We start from the raw sequence: 17,084 nt of genomic DNA, 5'->3' as shown, positions 1-17,084 counted from the left end.
ACCTCGTGGTCACACAGCCTGGTGTGCTTCTTCCATGTGGGCTTTGTTGCTTCTGAGCTAGATGGCTGCTTGTTTATCCACAAGCCTTTAAGACCCCAGACGCTATAGCTTTTGATAGCCTTTCTTTTCTTTTAAGGTACTCTGAGAGAACTTGTCCACAGCCTGTGTAAACACATGTTGTTGCGACCAACCCGTGCATGTTTGACCTGCATCTCCAGGAGCAAGGCTGTTTTGCCTTAGGCATCCACCCCACATGCAGTCTACAAATCAGGAACTTGCGGTTCCCTACGACAGTTCACACGGCTGTGGGTAGGGCCTGCACTTGGGTGCTCCTTCTACCCTGTAGACGCAGTGCTGCACAGACAGCAGCACAGCGCAGTCGCGGGGTTGCCCTGCCGTGGCGTGGTCCCCGGCGTAGGCTTCATCTTTGTCTCCCAAGGAGCAGGTGAAAACTTTTGTGTCCTCAGTGGCCTAGGCCCTGGGGAAATATACGATCCATAAGGGAGGGAACAAGGGAGGGAGGAGGCAGCCCAGGTGTGGGTATAGAGGGCCCACCTCTGTGGAGCCTGGCACCATACTCCTAGGCACGGGGGGTAGGTGGGGGAGGCAAAACATAACGGGATGATGATGGGAGGTCTAGCTTTGGAGAGGTCCTGCCAAGTGCTCATTCCCAGGGGCCCGGGCTCCAGGTTCTGTCCCACAGGCAAACTGTCCAGGGAGGGCCAGGTCAGGTTCTATGCCACCACGTCCTCCCAGGATTCCTCCTCCTGTGCGAGCCAGGGCCGAGTCACTGGGCCATCTGGAAGTGCCCAAGGGTGCGCGCACAAGCCCTGCTGCCCACAGGGCAGTTTTGAGGGATCTGCTGGGAGCGAACATCATCCCAGATTCTAGAGAATGACCCTGGGTGGGGGAGGGGAAGAGAGTGGGCCTGGCACCAGAGGGAACCTGGCTGAGAGCCTAGCTGGCCCATCATGCCAATCCTTTCCAGAAGTGTCCTCTCATCCCTGGGCTGAACCCGGAGAGCTCAGGGGGCACAGCAGAGCCAGTCGTGGGCAGGTGCTTCTGCACACACACCCAGGCCCAGGCCCTGGCCCTGGCCACAGTGTGAGAGACCTGAGATGCACCCCAGCCCCTCTCAAATTAGAGACACCATCTTTGGACCCCATTCCGTTCCTTCACCTGTTCTTCCCCTCACCCCTCTCCCCAGTACTCAAGGATCTGTGATGCTGGAGACACTGGGGGATGGAGGGGCGGGGAGGCATATTCAGGAGTGAGGACCCATCTCAGTGGTGGCTGCCCGGCCACCTGCACACCTGCTCGCCAGCACTGCTCCCCTCCGCCCCGGCCTGAGCAACCAGACAGGCCCACACGGAGCAGCCTCAGCTTGGGGTGGGAACAGGACAGCCGTAGGTAGCCCTTCCCTTCCAGCAACCTCAGGACAACCTGTTAAGGGGCCCGGACTGCTACACGCATCCAGGCCGCCCTCCCTGCTCATCAGCAGAGGGGCCATCTGGAGAGGCCAGCGGGCCTGGGAGGGACTTTAAAACGAGATAGGAGTACTTCCTGACACCTGCAGCCTGGCCTGTCCATGCTGCCCTCCACGGCCAACCCCTTCCCCACTCCAATCCTTCACTAGCCCCTCCTCTAGACCTGTGGGGGTGTCCCCAGCAGCCCTTTGCTGCAGGAGCTTCCCTTTCTCCTCTCACCTCTGCTTGTCACCTCAGCAGGGCCAGCCCTGGCCTGGGTCTGTGCAAAGCCCCGGGGGCCTTCCTACTCACCTAGCCACTCCCCAGCCATGGCAGGCCTCTGTACCCGGGGATCCACCGGCCCCAGGCCCAGCAGCCTCTTCTCAGGGCGCATTTCAGCCAGGCCTCCTGGCCCCAGGCATCCCCTCCCCCCAGCAGTGGGGGTGGCGGCAGGGGCTGCAGCTCTGAGATGTCATCCATCCCTGTAAGTGATACATCTGTGCGGGTGTCTGCTGCATCCAGACAAGAGCTGGGGCCTGCTGGCTCCTCCCAGCTGTGAGGCCAAGCTGCGCTTCACCGCCTCCTTCTGCCACAGCCACTCTACACCTTCCACCGCTCCACCTTCTCAGGACCCGGACTTGGGCCCGCCCCTGGCAGGGGCCCCTCGGATCGCAGGCTGGACCTCATAGGCACAGGGCCCCACGACCCAGCGATTCAGTTTGCCAAACTCTGTCCTTGGCACGAGCCCACGGGGTAAGGCCATGCTCACGCTCATTACTGCCCACCCCACTTCACTCCCAGAGAAGATGAGGGGCACGGAGCAGTAGGAGCAGTGCGTCAGCTGAAGACCCTTACCTTTTAGTTTCCTCCCCTCACACAGGTGATACACACACACACACACACACACACACACACACACACACAACTGGCTTTCTGAGACCAAAGGGCATTTTCAAGTGGTTCTACTTAATATCCTGTGATGTAGCAAGGGGGGGCTTGTGCCCCTCCTATCTCCTGCCCTCACCCCAAATTGGCTGCTTTTGAGTCAGGCGACAGGCACACCCCCACGGGCCATACAGCAAGAGACCTCGGGTAACAGTGCGAACCCGAGAGGCAGGAGCAGCCTCTCAGACGGCTACTTACACAGGGCAGACAGGGGGCCTAGGAGAGTCGGGAACGGGCAGGGTGGGGGCTCGACTTGAGGGGAAGCCTCGGGTTCCAGGGTCCCCATACCCTTCCTCACTGAGCTCAGGATGTCAGAGATCCGGGGGGCTGGGGTGGAACAGACAGGTGGTCAGCACAAAGCAGGCCAATGGTGCACACAGAGGGGCTTGGTGGGGAGGCTGGTGGGGGAAGACAGGGGTGGAAGAGTTTGTGGGGAGCTTGGGAGATTGTGGGGGACAGATGTGGAGAAAATGCAGGTGTTTGGGGGGATAGGGGAGAACATGGAAGCTGTGGAGGAACAGGATGGAAGAGTTTGAGGGAGGTTGGGGGCCATAGAAGACCACGAGGGTAAAGGGGGAGAGGAGTTGGGGGACTTGGGGAGTATAGAGGAAGTGGGGGGCTGTGGCGAAACACAGAACAATGGGGGAGCTGTGGGAGACCCAGGGGACATGAGAAGGCATAGACATGGGGAGTGGGGGCCTGGCACTGAGGGGGCTCCAGGACCTAATGTGTACCTATGTGTGAAGTAGTGTTGAAAGCGGCGTTTGCAGAAGGTGGCCCTCTGAGAAGGGGCCGGTGCCCCCTGGCTGCTGCATAGAGCCTGGCGAGGGTGGGGTGGTGGTGGTTGGGGTGAGGCGCCTGGAGCTGGAGAGGGTCAGGGAGCAGCTATGGGGTTTGGGAAGAACAAGCAGGTGGAAAATGAGCATGGGAGTGTGTGTGTGTGTGTGTGTGTGTGTGTGTGTGTGTGTGTGTGTTTTACGGGGGAGCCTCTGGGGGGAAGCTGGGGCAATCCACTCCACCCCCTTCCCCTCATCGGAGTTAGCACAGAATGCCACACCAGAGGTCTGCACAGCTCGGCCCCAGGCAGTGGTTCAGGACAGGGCAGAGACGGTGTAGGGGTACAGGGAAGCCTCTCAGCCCCCAGGCCATTCGCAGGGAGCCCCCAGCAGCAGGGCAGCAGGCCTGCAGTGGCTACTTACATGGGGTGGACAGGGGGCCTAGGAGAGTTGGAGACAGGCAGGGTGGGGGCCCCTCAGCTTCAGGGGTCCCTGAGCCCCTCCTCACCGAGCTCAGGATGTCAGAGATCCTGGGGACTGGGGTGGAACAGACGGACAATGAGCAACGGATGCAGCATGGGAAAGTTGGAGGAGAGGATACATGGGGAGTCCAGGGATGGGGAGCCTGTAGGTTCAACCTGCTTTGTACACTGACTTCCCTTTTCCAGTGGAGCCTGTACATGCCCTGCCTGCTTTGTACACTGACTTCCCATTTCCAGTGGAGCCTGTGGCTCCCTGGCACGAGGGCAGGAGGGGAGCCCTCAGTGTGAGGAAAGGCTCCTCGGCTTCACTGCGTCCAGAGCGCCAGGTGCCCGGGTCAGCATGTGGGACGCAAAGCTATGGGCCATCCAGGGAGCCACAGCCAGAGGGAGAGAGCAGTGTGGCTCACACCTGCCAGAGCAGACAGGCCACACTGCCTGCGATTGATGATTGATTGGGAAGGTCGTCAGTGTTGCACTGCGCTGGCTTGGGAGGTCCAGCAAAGCCCCCAGCCTGCCTCCAAAGGGCACGCCGGTTCCTGCCAGGGCTCTTCCCATCTTCTTCCATCAAGCGGAGGGACTGGGGAGGAGGCTGTGGGGCTGAGGGCCTCTTCTCTTCCTACCCGTCCTGAAGGGCTGCTGGCATTCAGGCTGGCGGTGGTACTCTGGGTCTATGTATGTTGCCCACACGGAGCCAGAACCAGTGCATTCTGAACCTCTGTCTGTGGGCTGGGCCCTGGGGAGGCCCCCTAACCCTGCCAGATCACAGGGGGCTCTGGCTGATCAACCACGGGAGGCAGCACTCTTGTCTCTGTCAAGGGTGTTGGGTGGGGGGGCTGTTAGAGCTGCCCCGGCACGGTGCTGAGTCACCTACAGGCGCACCTGGAGACAGGGATTGGAGCTCTTGCCGTAATGGGGGCAGCGGGCAACAGGGGCAAAGCCACATGGTTAAACAGGGATGGGACTGGGCCTGACCAGACCGTGCAAGGCCCTGGACCTTGACAGGGTCCAGGCACCACCACCAAGGCCAGGGGGCTGGCTTAGCCCTGCGGCCTGCGCAGGTCTAGAGCCTCGGTGTGAAAGGACCCATCAAGCGGTGTCACCCACGTCCCTCGCGGGGGCCTGGGATGAACCCAGCACAGGAGGGCAGGTTCTTGCTACTCAGCAAGCACAGCCCAGCGTGCTCCCGAGCCCCCCTCACACATCCCCGGTGATGCTGCCCATTCGCGTGTCGCCCAGAGCCACGACGGAACCCAAAGCCTCCGAAACCGTAGGCGAAGAAAAGCACCGTGAACCGTCTGGAGCAGAAAGGGTCTCACGGACATCAGCCTGCCTGACACCTGCCCGTTTATCCCGGGTGGTGAGAACCACGGCCAACACCGGGTCCCTCCGCAAGAAGACACGCCCACGCGGTAGGCTCCTCCCCCAGGCTCTCTCCCCTCCCCCTCCCCCATCCCACCGGCCAGCCCCCAAGGCCAAGGAAGGGCAGGGGTGGGGGAGAGTACCTTTTGTGTCTTCATCCTCTATGGTGGTGTTGGTGCTGTCGGAGGACTCCTGGGGAAATGGGAGCAGTCAGGTCCCTGTGCCCCATGGGGAGCTGGTGCTCAGGGCGGGTGGCAGGTGGGGTCACCCCCGGGGGATGGCCAGAGTCCCGAGATGGGCCTGTATGCAGCCCACTCCCGCGGCATCGATGACAGGGGCCTCGGGTCACCTAGGGGACTGAGTGACTGCGAAGGCGCCTGCCTCCTAAAGCAGAGATCCAGTCCAGAACACCACACCCAGCCACGCCTGGGGGAGGGGGCGGGCCACCCGAGGCATTCTGGGGCTTCTGAGGACCCACAGGAACCCTCGCCCCTTGCTGTTCCCAGGCACTGGGCCACCTCCCGCTCAGCAGCGAGACCTCGCCCCCAAGGCAGACATCCCTTTCACAACCAGGCAGGCGGGGCGAGGCTCCCTTTCCCAAGACACCAGAGGAGGCTTTTGAATTCGCAAGACCTCACATGAGATGGGACCTGAACGCCATCGACTCTTGGTGAGACAGAGAAATGTCCCAACGACATGGAGCCAGCAGGCCTGAGCAAGCAGTCACTCACAGACCCTTCTCTGGCAGGGATGTGGGGTGGGATGTGGGGTGGGGGTGTCCCACCAGGGGTGATGGATCCAATGGTGCCGCTGACCCCGGGCGTGGCCTGACCTGGACCCGTGGCCCAGCTCTGGCTCACTGCCCTTGGACCAGAGCTCAGGACCATCCAGCAGCTCCCAGTCCCCCGCGAGGTCCGCTCATGTCCTCAGAAGAAACACCTTCACCCAGGTGTCCTGAAGGACAACTCTCTCCCCACCAACTGGACGCAACACCTGTGCCTGAAGTCAGAAGTGTGTGTGTGTGTGTGTGTGTGTGTGTATGTGCACACATGTGTCTGTGTTTTGGGTGGAGGGGGAGAGGCTTTCGGTGGCAAGATCAGGGTTCAGCACCGCCCCAGGCGGTTGCCTGCAGGCCCCCCGGAAGGGAGAGTGTCCTTCCGCCCCAGACACACTGTCTGGAGGAAGGCGCCCAAGCGGTGGGATGAGTGACACTGGCCCTTCTCTCTCGCCGCCTCCCTGCCCACCCCAGGAGAAGGTGGAGCCAGCCCAGTCCCATGTCTTCTGGGAAAGAAGGTAGGGGTGCTAGGAGGAGTTGGTGGCCTGGTGGAGTCCCAAGGATTGTGTGTGAACCCAGACCCAGACAGGCCGGGGCACAGCCATCTGACCCCACCTGCCACTCTCTCCTCCCTCCCTGAGGCGGGTGAGGATGCGATGAGCAATGGGAGCTGGTGAGCAGAGAAGGAGGGAGAGAAGAGAAGGGCTGTCCAGGGAGGCCAGCGGGGAGAGTGGGGTGTGGACGTGCTCCCTGCCCTTGCAGGGCCAGCACGGATGGGCGCAGCGGGCAAGGAACCTTCAGGCAGCCTTCTCCTAGGACTGTTTTAGTAGCTCCAGCTAAGCTAGGCAGTCCTGGCCGTAGACAGCAGGCTGTGGGGCAGATCCAATCGGGAGCCCTAGCCCTGTGCTCCCGGAGACCTCTTGCTAATGAGGGCGCTGGATGTCCCATGGACTCCATTAGCCTGTTGCTGGGCACCTGGAGAGTCCCTGCAGGGCAGCAACTGCCTGGCCTCAGTTCTCTGAGTCAAATGCCCATCATCTATCCTACAGCCATCCAGATCGGAGGCTGCCTCCTACACAGTGCCTCCAGGCCACTCCTGTACCCCGGTCAGCACGCAGGCTGAGGGCGGAAGGAGGCGGGAGGGCAGCGCTGGCCAGACTGCTATCTGCCTCCTCCCAGGCAGGAGCTCCCACAGCGCACAAGGAAAGAGGCGGCAGTACCTTAATCCCGTCCGCGGGGTTATGGATAACGGTGGTTTGAGGCTCCTACAGGAGAAGGAAGACAACAGAGGAGGAGAGAGAGGGAGAGTGAGAAAGCAGGAGAGCCAGACATGGAGACAGCGAGCGAGCCAGCAAGCGAGCAAGGAGCGCAGGCTGTGCATGGAGTGGGCCGGGGGAGGGAGTCAGGGCTGCTCCTGAAGAAGGGCTCCAAGAGGGGCTGGGAGCAACATGGATGAAGGTGACTGCTTCCGAGTGGGAGAGGGCCCGGCTGTCCCCAGAGAAGGGAAGAGCATGGCTGGGTGAGAGCTTGGGTGTTGCCGGGAGACCCTCGTGGCTCTCTGGACCTCCCATCTCAGTGTGGTGGGGCCCACAGGTCTGAGGTGGACGTGGCAGCCGGGGGTGGGGGGCACACAGTGATGAATGAATGGTGCAGGATGGAGATTGTGCCTGAGGCCTTTCAGGGCCACTGCCCGCCCACACTGGAGCTCCAGCCACTTCCTGCTGCCCCGCAACCACAGCTCTCTCGCCGGAGACTGCCTGCCCTTGCGTACAAACCTTGATCTCGGGATGGACATGGGGGAGGGCAGCCCCAGCCTGGGGAAGGAGCCTCTGCACCTGCACACCTCAATCTCTCAGGATGACTTGCTCAGACCAGGTCTTGTGCTCTTGGGGGCAACAGCCAGGGCTTCTTGGTAGGGAGGTCCAGGGGGCCCTCTGCGTTCCCTATGCCCAGCGGGGTTTGTGCGCTCTTGCAGGTGGCCCTGTGGCACACACACACACTTCCTGCACCTTTGCTTTTCTGCCTGTCTGAAGAGCTCCCCGTACAGCCGTTGTCAGTGCAGGCTTTGCTCTGTGCCTGGTCTCACTGAGCCCCGCTTGGACTGTGGCCCATGTGGACTGATGGTCGAAATGACCCTGGCTTTGGGGCTGGTGTGGGGTGGACGGGTGGATCGGGGGGTGAAACAGGGCCGGCAGGCCAGGTTTGTCCCTGCTGGGGACAGGCAAAGACCCTCGGGCTCTCTCCTCCCTTTCTATAGGCTCCTGGGTGGGTGCAGATGCCAGGAGCAACTCCTTCTCTTATAGACACAGCCCACGGAGTGGCCCACTTGGTCAGGGGCAGCACAGCGTCCACCTTCCACACACGGAGATCTGGTAGTGACCCAGAGAGAGGGACCAGGACAGGAGAGGACCTCACTTCCGGTGGCACCTAAGGACACTACTCTGGGCAGAGACAGCCAGCCCTTAGAAGCTAAGCAAGACTCAGCATCAGCCTCCCCAATCCCTGGCTGCACCCGGCCCCCAGGAAAGTACAGAACCCCAACTCTCTGTGCCCTCCGCTGCCTCTCCAGGGGGTAGGGGTGGAATCCACAAGTCATATGAATTGTGATGAAGGGGCTTCAGTGCCCACCTGACCTTCGGCCCATGACAAAATCTCTTACCCACAGGTTTGCCTGACCCTCACTCTACAGGGAGCTACAGGGGCCCAGTATGTGCCTGTTGGTGACTCTGAGCCTCGGATGGAGGGGACAACCACGTGGCCTGGGACAAGAGAAGGGCCAAGAAGGAGCCAGTACCAGGGCAGCAGGAGGCAGCGTCCCCTTGGGGCTGGTGACTGCGGCATTGTTTTTGGTGCTATTCGTCTGAGGCTGCGGAGAGAAGGCAGAGGCGTGGGTAAGAGGCGAAGGAGACACAAGCAGGGAGGGCTCCGGCCCCTCATGCCTGCACAAAGCGGCCCGCCCCCCCCATGCCCAGTCAACGTCCTCACCTTGACTCCATCGGCCTTCTTGTTCAGTAGGCTCTTGGCTGCTGCATGGGAGGAAGAGGCAGCATGAGCCACAGGGGCCCTGGAGCCCCCTCCCCCCACCGGGGGCTGGGCTGTGAGCACCACTCTGCGGGAGGCCAGCAACCCCTGGGAGCGCCTAGTTCTGGCAGCGTGGACTCTGTGTCCACCGTCTGGCTCTAGAGCTGGTCGAGCACAGTAGGCTGACGTTGTCTCAGTGACCAGCCAGGCCTCGGGCAGGCAATCAACGAGCCCAGGTCATGGGGTCCCCCTCCCAGGGTTTCTCAGCTCAAAGCCACTTGCAGGCCAGACCACGGGGGAGGCAGGACCAGCATGGTCTCCACCAATTGCTTTTCCTGCTCACACTGGACTGAAACACAGACTGTATTCTAAGGAGGAAGGGATTGACCCCCTGTGGAAGCACAAGAGGGTGCCAGGCTGGGCTGGAAGAGTGCCACGTGCCCTTGTCACTGCCCCCCGTTCCTGGCAGTGGCTGGCAAGAGGCCCATACATGGCAAGGGTCTTGGGGTTCTGGGTCCCGTCATCTGAGCCCCACCCAGTTTCCCCGTGGACTGCCTCACCATCCCTACTCCTGAATGGCCTCACCACAGACTGTCTGTGGTCAGCATCTGTCTCTGCAAGTCAGCCCCAAAGGGGCCTGGGCTCTGAACAGGGTCCAGCAAGATGAGCACACTGCATGGAAAGGTCCAAAGGCTCTCTCTTCAATGGGCCCCACACCCATGTCTCCCCAATGCTCCTCCTCATGGAGGCAAGGGGTGGCCCCGTGACTGAACCCTGCCATACCAGGCCCTGCCCACCCACCCACCTATCAGAGGCCTCAATGGAGGCGCAGGCCCCGACCCAGGCAATGGGCCCTAGCACCACTGCCCAGCAGTGGGTGAGTATCCTAACTGTGGAGCCACAGAAGAGTAAGAAGAAGGGAAAAAAGGAAGCCAGCTTACCTTAGAGAAAAGGAAAGGTGTGGGGTGGAGGGAGTGAGGAAGGAAGAGAGAAAACAAGGTTTGTGTTGGCCCCAGCAGGGAGTGCTTGTGCCCGAGGCGTGCCCCACCAAGAAGCCACCAGCCCATGCTTGCCACCACAGCCTCAACGCAGCCTCAACGAAGAGGAAGCAGCCTCCTTGCAGTGCAGCCCAGGGCCTGCTCGTGTGGAGCATGGAACGGAGACCCTACCAGGTGTGGCCCCGAGGCCTAGGGCTAAGACTGGAGAGGCTGCCAAGTGGCCTGTCTGCTGTCTGGCTCTGAAGGCCTGCTGGAGGAGACCAGGTGGCCCTGGGGGCTGCATGGGATGTGTAGTTCTGGGAATGCCCCCTGCCTACCTCAGCCCCCGGCTGTGACAGGCAGGTCTCTTTATCTGCCCCCCAGGTCTCCATAGCGAAGCAGGTAGGCATTCAGGAAGCCACTGAGATCCAGAGAGCCTTGGCAGCCCCTCCCAGGGGTGGCACCACCTACACCAGCAGCCCCTGGAGCTCTGGGGACATGCGAGTCCTCAGCCTCCCAGCTAGCCCTCGGGTGACTGTCATGACTTGAATCCACTTCAGAGAACACATGGCTCTGTGGCCAGCCCCAGGATGACTGGCAGCCTGCCCACCCCTATCCTCATGCATGGCTATACCGACTGCTGGTTGCTTCCTCCTCAGGGGCCCCCTAAGCTTTGTGCGTCGACACGGAGTTCATGGTGTGGCCTGTTGGTGGCACTTAACCCAGGAGGACGGTAGCCAGAGCAGGGACATCTGTAGTTTCTGTCTCCTTTACCCATCAACAAAACAAAATAAAACACCACTGCAAACTCACTGCCATCGAGTCAATTTGGACTATAGCAAGCAACTCTAGAGGACAGGGTAGAACTGCCCCTGTGGGTTTCTGAGGCTGTAAAATCTTTACGGGGGCAGAAAGCCCCATGGTTCTCCTGTAGAGAGGCTGGTGGGTTCAAACTGCTAACCTTAAAGTTAACAGCCCCAGATGAGACCCACTGCACCACTGGGGCCCTGCCTCCCTCACCAGCCTGGTTGTTCCTGTTGGAGGGCTCGCAGAGGGTCCCTGCAGGACCCGTGAGGCCGCTAGAAAGCAGTTCTGACTATGGAGAGCAGCAGGGCCATGCCCGCCTGTGTCCTGGGGCCTGAATCTCTGCATCTGTCTCCTTCTAAACTCCCCACCCAACTCCCACTCCCCTCAAGAGCTCCCCTCACCCCAGCCCTTGCCATTTGCAGCAGTTCTACTAGCAGAGAATAGGAGAACTGGAAATGCCCCTTCCCGGGGCTCCCTCCATCCCTGACAGTATGATTTGCCCAAAGCTCACTGGCATCACCCTACAACCTGCCTCCTTGTCAAACCCACTGCCAGGCTCCACTACCTCTGGGGCAGCCACATGGCACAGGTTCATCCCTCTGCCCTCTGCTAGCCCCGGCAAGGGTGGGCCCCACCTCCAGGTCGATTCCTCTCACAGACCCCCTGGTGTGTGGGGCTGGCTCCCCTCTCTGCATCTCCAACATAGGCCATGCAGTCCAAAGTCTCCCTACTCTGCCTCCAGCTGCTCAGGCACCAGGACCGTTACCCAGCCAGGCAGCCTAGACTTGTTCAGTGTGGTTCCCCCTGAGCCGGCAGGGAGTCACGGAGAGTCGATGGTCCTGACACAGACGAGCCGTGCCACAGGGGATGAGCGCGAAGGGGTTGCTCCCTTGGCCTCTGGAAAGGGAGGACCCCGGGAGGAAAGGGACAACAGCTGGGCAGGCGAGTGGGCAGATCGCACCCCCGCACTTTAAAAGACATGGTCTCATGAGAGTGGGTGCCTGTGTTAGCCTCTGTGGGCAGGCCAGAGCTGTTCCTGCAGCACCAAACCCGTCCCTGGTGCCCAGACCAACTCTGTCTAGGCTGAGTCCCCAAGGGCCTGACCGAGGGGCCTGCTGGGGCCAGCCGAGCACCCTCTCGTCCCTGTCCTCTCTCTCGGAGAGGAGGCCCCAGCGTCTGCCCGGAGGGAGGGGCTTTTGAGGGCCGCTGTACCTGGGGCTTCAACGAGTTTGTGGACAAACAGAATTAAACGACAATGAGATTGTTCCATTCTTTAAAAAAACTCTTCGAAGCCCCTTCGTATCTGTGCCTCTTGAACAGTCCAGATTTCCAAACTGTGTGGCTCAAGAGTGTGTCGGTTACCAAGAGGACGCGGAGACTCAAGTAGGGACCCGCTGCACACTGGGTCGGCTCTCCAACGCAGGTGCTGAGAGCCGCCAGGAGGGGGCGCATCTGTGCAACCCCAGTCAGGCGCTTCGTCTGCCTGGCAACCCCTCTTTATTCCTTAACCAATCCTGGACCAGCCTGGGGCACGGCCACGGCCACCCCACCCCACTCCCTGGGAAGGGCACCGCCCCCCGCCCCAGGCTCCTTCTGAGCCCTAGCTCCGGGCAATAGCCTTTCTTGGGACCAATCATTTCCTGGGAGTTCACACGTCTACCCTGGACGAACCCCAGACTCCCAGGGGCCAGATGCACAGCTTTTAGCTTCTGCACCCCTACCTTGGTAGTCAGAGGCTTCTAGAGGACCCCGTGGGGTCTCTCACCCTCAAGCCCATGACAAGGACCCCAAGAATCACAGAGCAGCAGAAGGAGTACAGGCACCTCAGCTGGAATCGCCCTGGCTGCTGAGAGAGGGCACCTGCCCCACAGCCACCTGTGCTCTCGTGAGGGCCCCCACCCCACCCTTGCTAGAAGTGTCTTCTCATGGCAGGAGAGATGCTGTAAGGGTCAAGCAGGAGCCTGGCGATGCGGTTCCGTCAGCTGTGACATGCTCTACCAAGACAAGGGGTCCCCTGTGGAGGACCGAGTCCCCCCCCCCCTTTCCCCTACCGTGCGTATAGCCGGTCAGGGTTGGCACAGCCCCTGGGGGGCCCTCCTCCATCACTTCAGGCCCCTCTCCCTGTGGGCCCACGCCTGGCCCCTGGGCAGCCATGCGGGCACCCCCACCCCCCACCCCACCACCATGCAGACTTTGGGACAGAGCAGTCTGGCTGTGGTGCAGCGCCTGGCGCATGCACAACCCCATGCACAGCTGCCCATGCTCCCTGCACGCGAGGCTGACTTCTCGGGCAACAGCCTCAGGCTCCAGAAGCAGCTGCCTGTCCGCCCCCCACCTACCCCCTCAATGCCCCACAGGACGGTTCTTTGGGATCTTGCCTCTGGACAGAGCCACAGGGTGAACTGGGCTGAGTCCTCACCAAGGACGGAGCTGCCCCTAGGAGCTCAGTGGCTCTGGAAGGTGGTGTGGAGGGAGCCAGGGTGGGCATGGCCCATTCCCACTGGGGCACCACAGGAATTCCAGTGGCCTTCTCCCAGGATTGGTCCACCCTGGCCCTCCGCCTGGACTGCAGTGGAGAGCCCAGGGGTTAACAGAAGGCCCTGGGGGCCACACGTGGGGAGGACAGAGATATGTGAGACCAGAGCTGGCAGGGCCTTGGACTCTGGCCTGAGCCAGTCTTATCCCCTCTTGGCCCCCAAAGGGGCAGTCGGTAAGAGATCAAAGGGGTGGGCCTTGGGGCGAGGCAAGGAGAGGCTCATGGTAAGAATCCCAGTGAGGACAGAGTCTGAGCGCCTGGGCCCCGGGCTGAACACAGCCTGTCCTGGGGGCTGCGGGCCAGAACGCATGTAGAGAACACAGCAGCCCCAGATCACGCTCCTGCCTGCCTGCCCACTCGCCTGTGCACAGCCCCGCAGAGGCGGGCAACATCGGAGGGCTGGGGCCCGCGGTGGGCTCGGGTGCAGGCGGTGGGTAGGGCTGTGAATATCCTATCTGTCCTCTCCGAAGGCAGGGCACGCGTGGGCCGTGAATGGGGACTGCCACTTCCCGAGGGCCTCACATGGTCTTTCGCAGGGAAGGGCTCTCCCTCTTGCCCTTCCCTGAGAGAGCTTCCTACTCGGGGTCCTGAGAAGCCTCCCGATGAGCCCAGATCCTTCAGGCCCGGCCACGCTGCCTGTGGCTGTGACGCACAATGGGTACATGGAGGACTAATGTGCTGGAGCAGAGACCAGGTCACAGGACCACGGCTCACGGGTGGTTCCTCGTGGGGGCTCCTTTTAGCCAGGTACACACAGGGCCAGGCGGACGCTAGGGAGTGATCTAGCTCAGCCCATCGCTGTGGCGCCGGTGGTCTTCCTTGGGGTGCACAGCCATGGCTGCTTGTGGTGAGGGGCCGCATGCTGAGGCCTGGCAGGGTTGGGGACGCTTGTCAAGACACATCTACCTTGCTCCACCAGCCCCATGGTGGCACCGGAGGCGGCGGTGGACATGGTGGCAGGAGCGGTGGTCTGTCTGCCCACTGTGAGCGCCGGGTTAGACACAGCAGAGGGGAGCGGCGACGGAGGGCAGAGGGGACACAGACGGGGCAGGCAAGATACGAAGAGAAGAGAGACAAAGGAAGCAGAAGAACATTAGAGTTAAAGTCTACGGAAGAGATGAGACTGCTGGTCCCAGGATCCCAAAGTCTAGGGAAGAGATGAGACCGTTGGTACCAAGATCCCTTTAGCCGGGAAAGTAGAAACAAGATTAATTAAGACTGATAACCATTTGAAAAGCATTTGCCTCCTTTCTCTAGAGAAAACCCCAGTGGGGCTTCTGGGGGAGGGGGAGAGGGAGGACACGGGCGTGGGTGAGGCCCCAGGGCCCCCACGTGCAGACATGACAACGTCCAGTTAGTGTTGGTGTGATGGTGCGCGGCCCGTCCCCAGCGGAACAATCACAGCAAAAGTAACGGGACAGGGGTGAGGCGCTTGGCATGGGGTGGGGGGCGGGGGTGGGGACACACAGCAAGAGAACGGAGCCACTACAACGACCCACAGAGAGGTGACAACAGAGACAAGACCTGGAGCCCAGGAGGACTCCACTCCCGCAAACCCTGCCTGCCCTCAGGCGCCGGGCTGGTGGCTGCCAGCCATGCAGCTCCTCCTCCGACTCACCCTCCAGCTTGCCGCCCAGCTCCCAGACACGCAACGGGTGCCCAGAGGGCTCAAGACGGAACAGAGCTGCCGGAACTACAGACACGCAGAGGGCACAGGAGGTATCTGGAGACAGGGTACAGAGACCACAAGCATGATGGCGGACGTGGGAGGCAGCTGGACCCTGAGGATTGGTCGAGAAGTGTGCCAGTCCAGGTGCCCAGGGCTCTGCAGGCCCTTGGGAGCCGTGGGACTGGGGTGTGGTGTGCTGCGGGAACGGGGAATGAAGCCAACTCGTGGTCACAGGGAGACCTTCTTGCTTCAGCTCAGTGGCTCAGTGAGGCCCTGCAGGTGGGGGCCATGGCCCCTCGCTCCTGGGGAAAGAGTATGCTCACCTGAAAAGTTCCGAGTGGCCAGCATGGTGGTGAGGATGGCTCCCTGAGTGAAGAAAAACACAGGAAGGCTAAGGGCTGGTCCTGACCCCCCTGGAAGCTCAGAGAACGGGGGTACCCAGTGGGCCCCTGGAGCACGGTTCTGGCCACTGGCCAGCTGCCCCACGTGCCAGCAAGTGGCTGCACAGGCTTTTGAAGGCTTTGGAAAGTCCTGACTCTCATGGGGCCTCTCTGTCATTTTGCCGGGGACTTTGGGGGAACAGGGTGCTTTGCAGAGAAGCCTCAGAGAGGCCAGCAGGGAACAGACCAGGGGGAGGGGGTGGTCACTGGGCCCTGGCTTAGCATGCTGTCCATGCGCAGGCACCCCCCACTGAGGCCAGTACTGAGGTGGAGGTAGGAGGTCAAGTGCACTGCTGGGATTCTGGGGTCTCTATTTAGGGCCTTTCCCTTCCAGTGCTCCCCACACTCCTACACTCACTGACCATTGTTTTCTTACCAAGGTGTGCTTGTCTCAGAAACTTCTCGGCTTCTTCGTACTAGAGAGCAAATGATTGACCACCCCACCCCATCCGCTTCTCTTTTCTGCAGCCACAGCCCTGGGGACCCAGAACCACCCCCACCCCCAGTGGGCACCGACTGAGAGGAGACAGAGAGCAGGGAATACAAAGGCTGGAGCTGGAGAGGGTTTGGACTCTGCCCTTGCAGAAGACTAGGCCTGCTCACCTTGAGCTTTCTCCTGGCATTGAACTTCTTCAGACATTCCACCGTCTCCTGTCTGTGCATCATGGAGGCCACCGTAGAGCGTTGCTGTGGGAAAAGGGAGTGTCAACAGCTGCAAGAACCCAGAGCGGCCAGTTTCATGCCCAGGGAGCTTGGAAGAGCAGACGGGACTCCTGGCAGAGGTGCAGGTGTCTCACACTCACACCGCATGCTGAAAGTTACAGGACACATCCCCCCCCTCCCCCCCTCCCCAGGAAAAAGCATGTCTCATTGCTGCCAGTATCTGTCCCTTGTCCCACATCTCCTTCTCAGTTGTCCATCCCCTGTCCTCTGTCCACTTCCATGCCTGCTTCCTGTCCTAGCCCCATCGCCACCCCAGCCCCGCCTTTGCCCCTGCACACCCCATCCCCATATCTGTCCCTCCTTCCCTGCCTCGTCCCCACCCTGATCCTCCACCTGCTCTCAAGCTCCCCCAAACCAGCACCAGTCCTCCCCCAGGCTCGCCCTCTGCCCTCATAGCTACGATTCCCTGACAAAGCGGGCAGGGTCACGGGAGAGCCCCACCCCCCTCTACACCCTTCCAGAGACTGAGGCTCACAGGCTCCACCGAAAAACCAACTTCACATAAGGCCACAGGCAAAGCACCAGACCCCAGAGCACTGGAGGCCTTTCAGGGTGGGAAACAAGTGTAAGGGAGGGGCCCTCTGGCAGCTCTGAGAATAAGCCTCCTTCTGACAGGTGCCCACAGAAGGTCCATGCGGGTCCATCTGCCAGCGCGCGTGCGCAGGCCACTTACGCAGACCCATGGGTGCTTCAGAGCCTCGTGGGCCGTGATGCGCTTTGCAGGATTGATGGTGAGCATCTGGTTGATGAGGTTTTTGGCTTCAGGAGTGACAGTGTCCCACTCAGGGGAGGGGAACTAGGGAAGGAGAGAAGACACGCAGTCGTGGGAAGCTCGTCATCAGGACCGGAAGCCGAGCTTGTCAGAGGCGCTCATCCTGCCAGGAAGGCGAGGACAAGCAGTCCCAGGCTCTGACCACAGTCGGCTTCATTGCCTCACCTCCTCCTTTCTTCCCAGGCTGCCCTCTCACCTGTGTGCCCACACTTGCATGGACTCACCTGTATGCACCCGCCCACCCACCTAGGCAGACAGGTACACACACTCACATGTACTGACCTGTATGTGCCCACACACCGACCTAGACAGACAAGTACACACACTTGTACGTAT

At 61.2% G+C, this 17,084-nt stretch overlaps 1 protein-coding gene across 2 annotated transcripts in view; it reads right to left on the bottom strand.

Annotated features, from left to right (window-relative positions):
- CAMK2B (calcium/calmodulin dependent protein kinase II beta) overlaps nt 1-17,084 on the bottom strand; it is a 39,848-nt gene that overhangs the window by 11,277 nt on the left and 11,487 nt on the right. Inside the window, exons 6-15 of one of the 2 annotated variants that reach the window (XM_045286319.1) lie at nt 16,650-16,772; nt 15,857-15,940; nt 15,137-15,179; nt 14,051-14,125; nt 8,789-8,829; nt 8,598-8,669; nt 7,024-7,068; nt 5,172-5,220; nt 3,611-3,724; nt 2,610-2,738 (exon numbers count right to left, since the gene is read on the bottom strand). In XM_045286319.1, the coding sequence (XP_045142254.1) occupies nt 2,610-2,738; nt 3,611-3,724; nt 5,172-5,220; nt 7,024-7,068; nt 8,598-8,669; nt 8,789-8,829; nt 14,051-14,125; nt 15,137-15,179; nt 15,857-15,940; nt 16,650-16,772 (775 nt within the window). The remainder of the gene's footprint in view (nt 1-2,609; nt 2,739-3,610; nt 3,725-5,171; nt 5,221-7,023; nt 7,069-8,597; nt 8,670-8,788; nt 8,830-14,050; nt 14,126-15,136; nt 15,180-15,856; nt 15,941-16,649; nt 16,773-17,084) is intronic. The other variant, XM_045286320.1, reaches the window with a different exon arrangement.

The sequence above is a fragment of the Echinops telfairi genome, unplaced genomic scaffold (genome assembly GCF_000313985.2).
Source record: "Echinops telfairi isolate 266 unplaced genomic scaffold, ASM31398v2 ScPeMD7_7;HRSCAF=31, whole genome shotgun sequence".
In the NCBI taxonomy this organism is placed as follows: Eukaryota; Metazoa; Chordata; class Mammalia; order Afrosoricida; family Tenrecidae; genus Echinops; species Echinops telfairi.
Note: the sequence above shows the minus strand (reverse complement) of the source record. Positions and strands in the feature narration are given on the sequence as shown.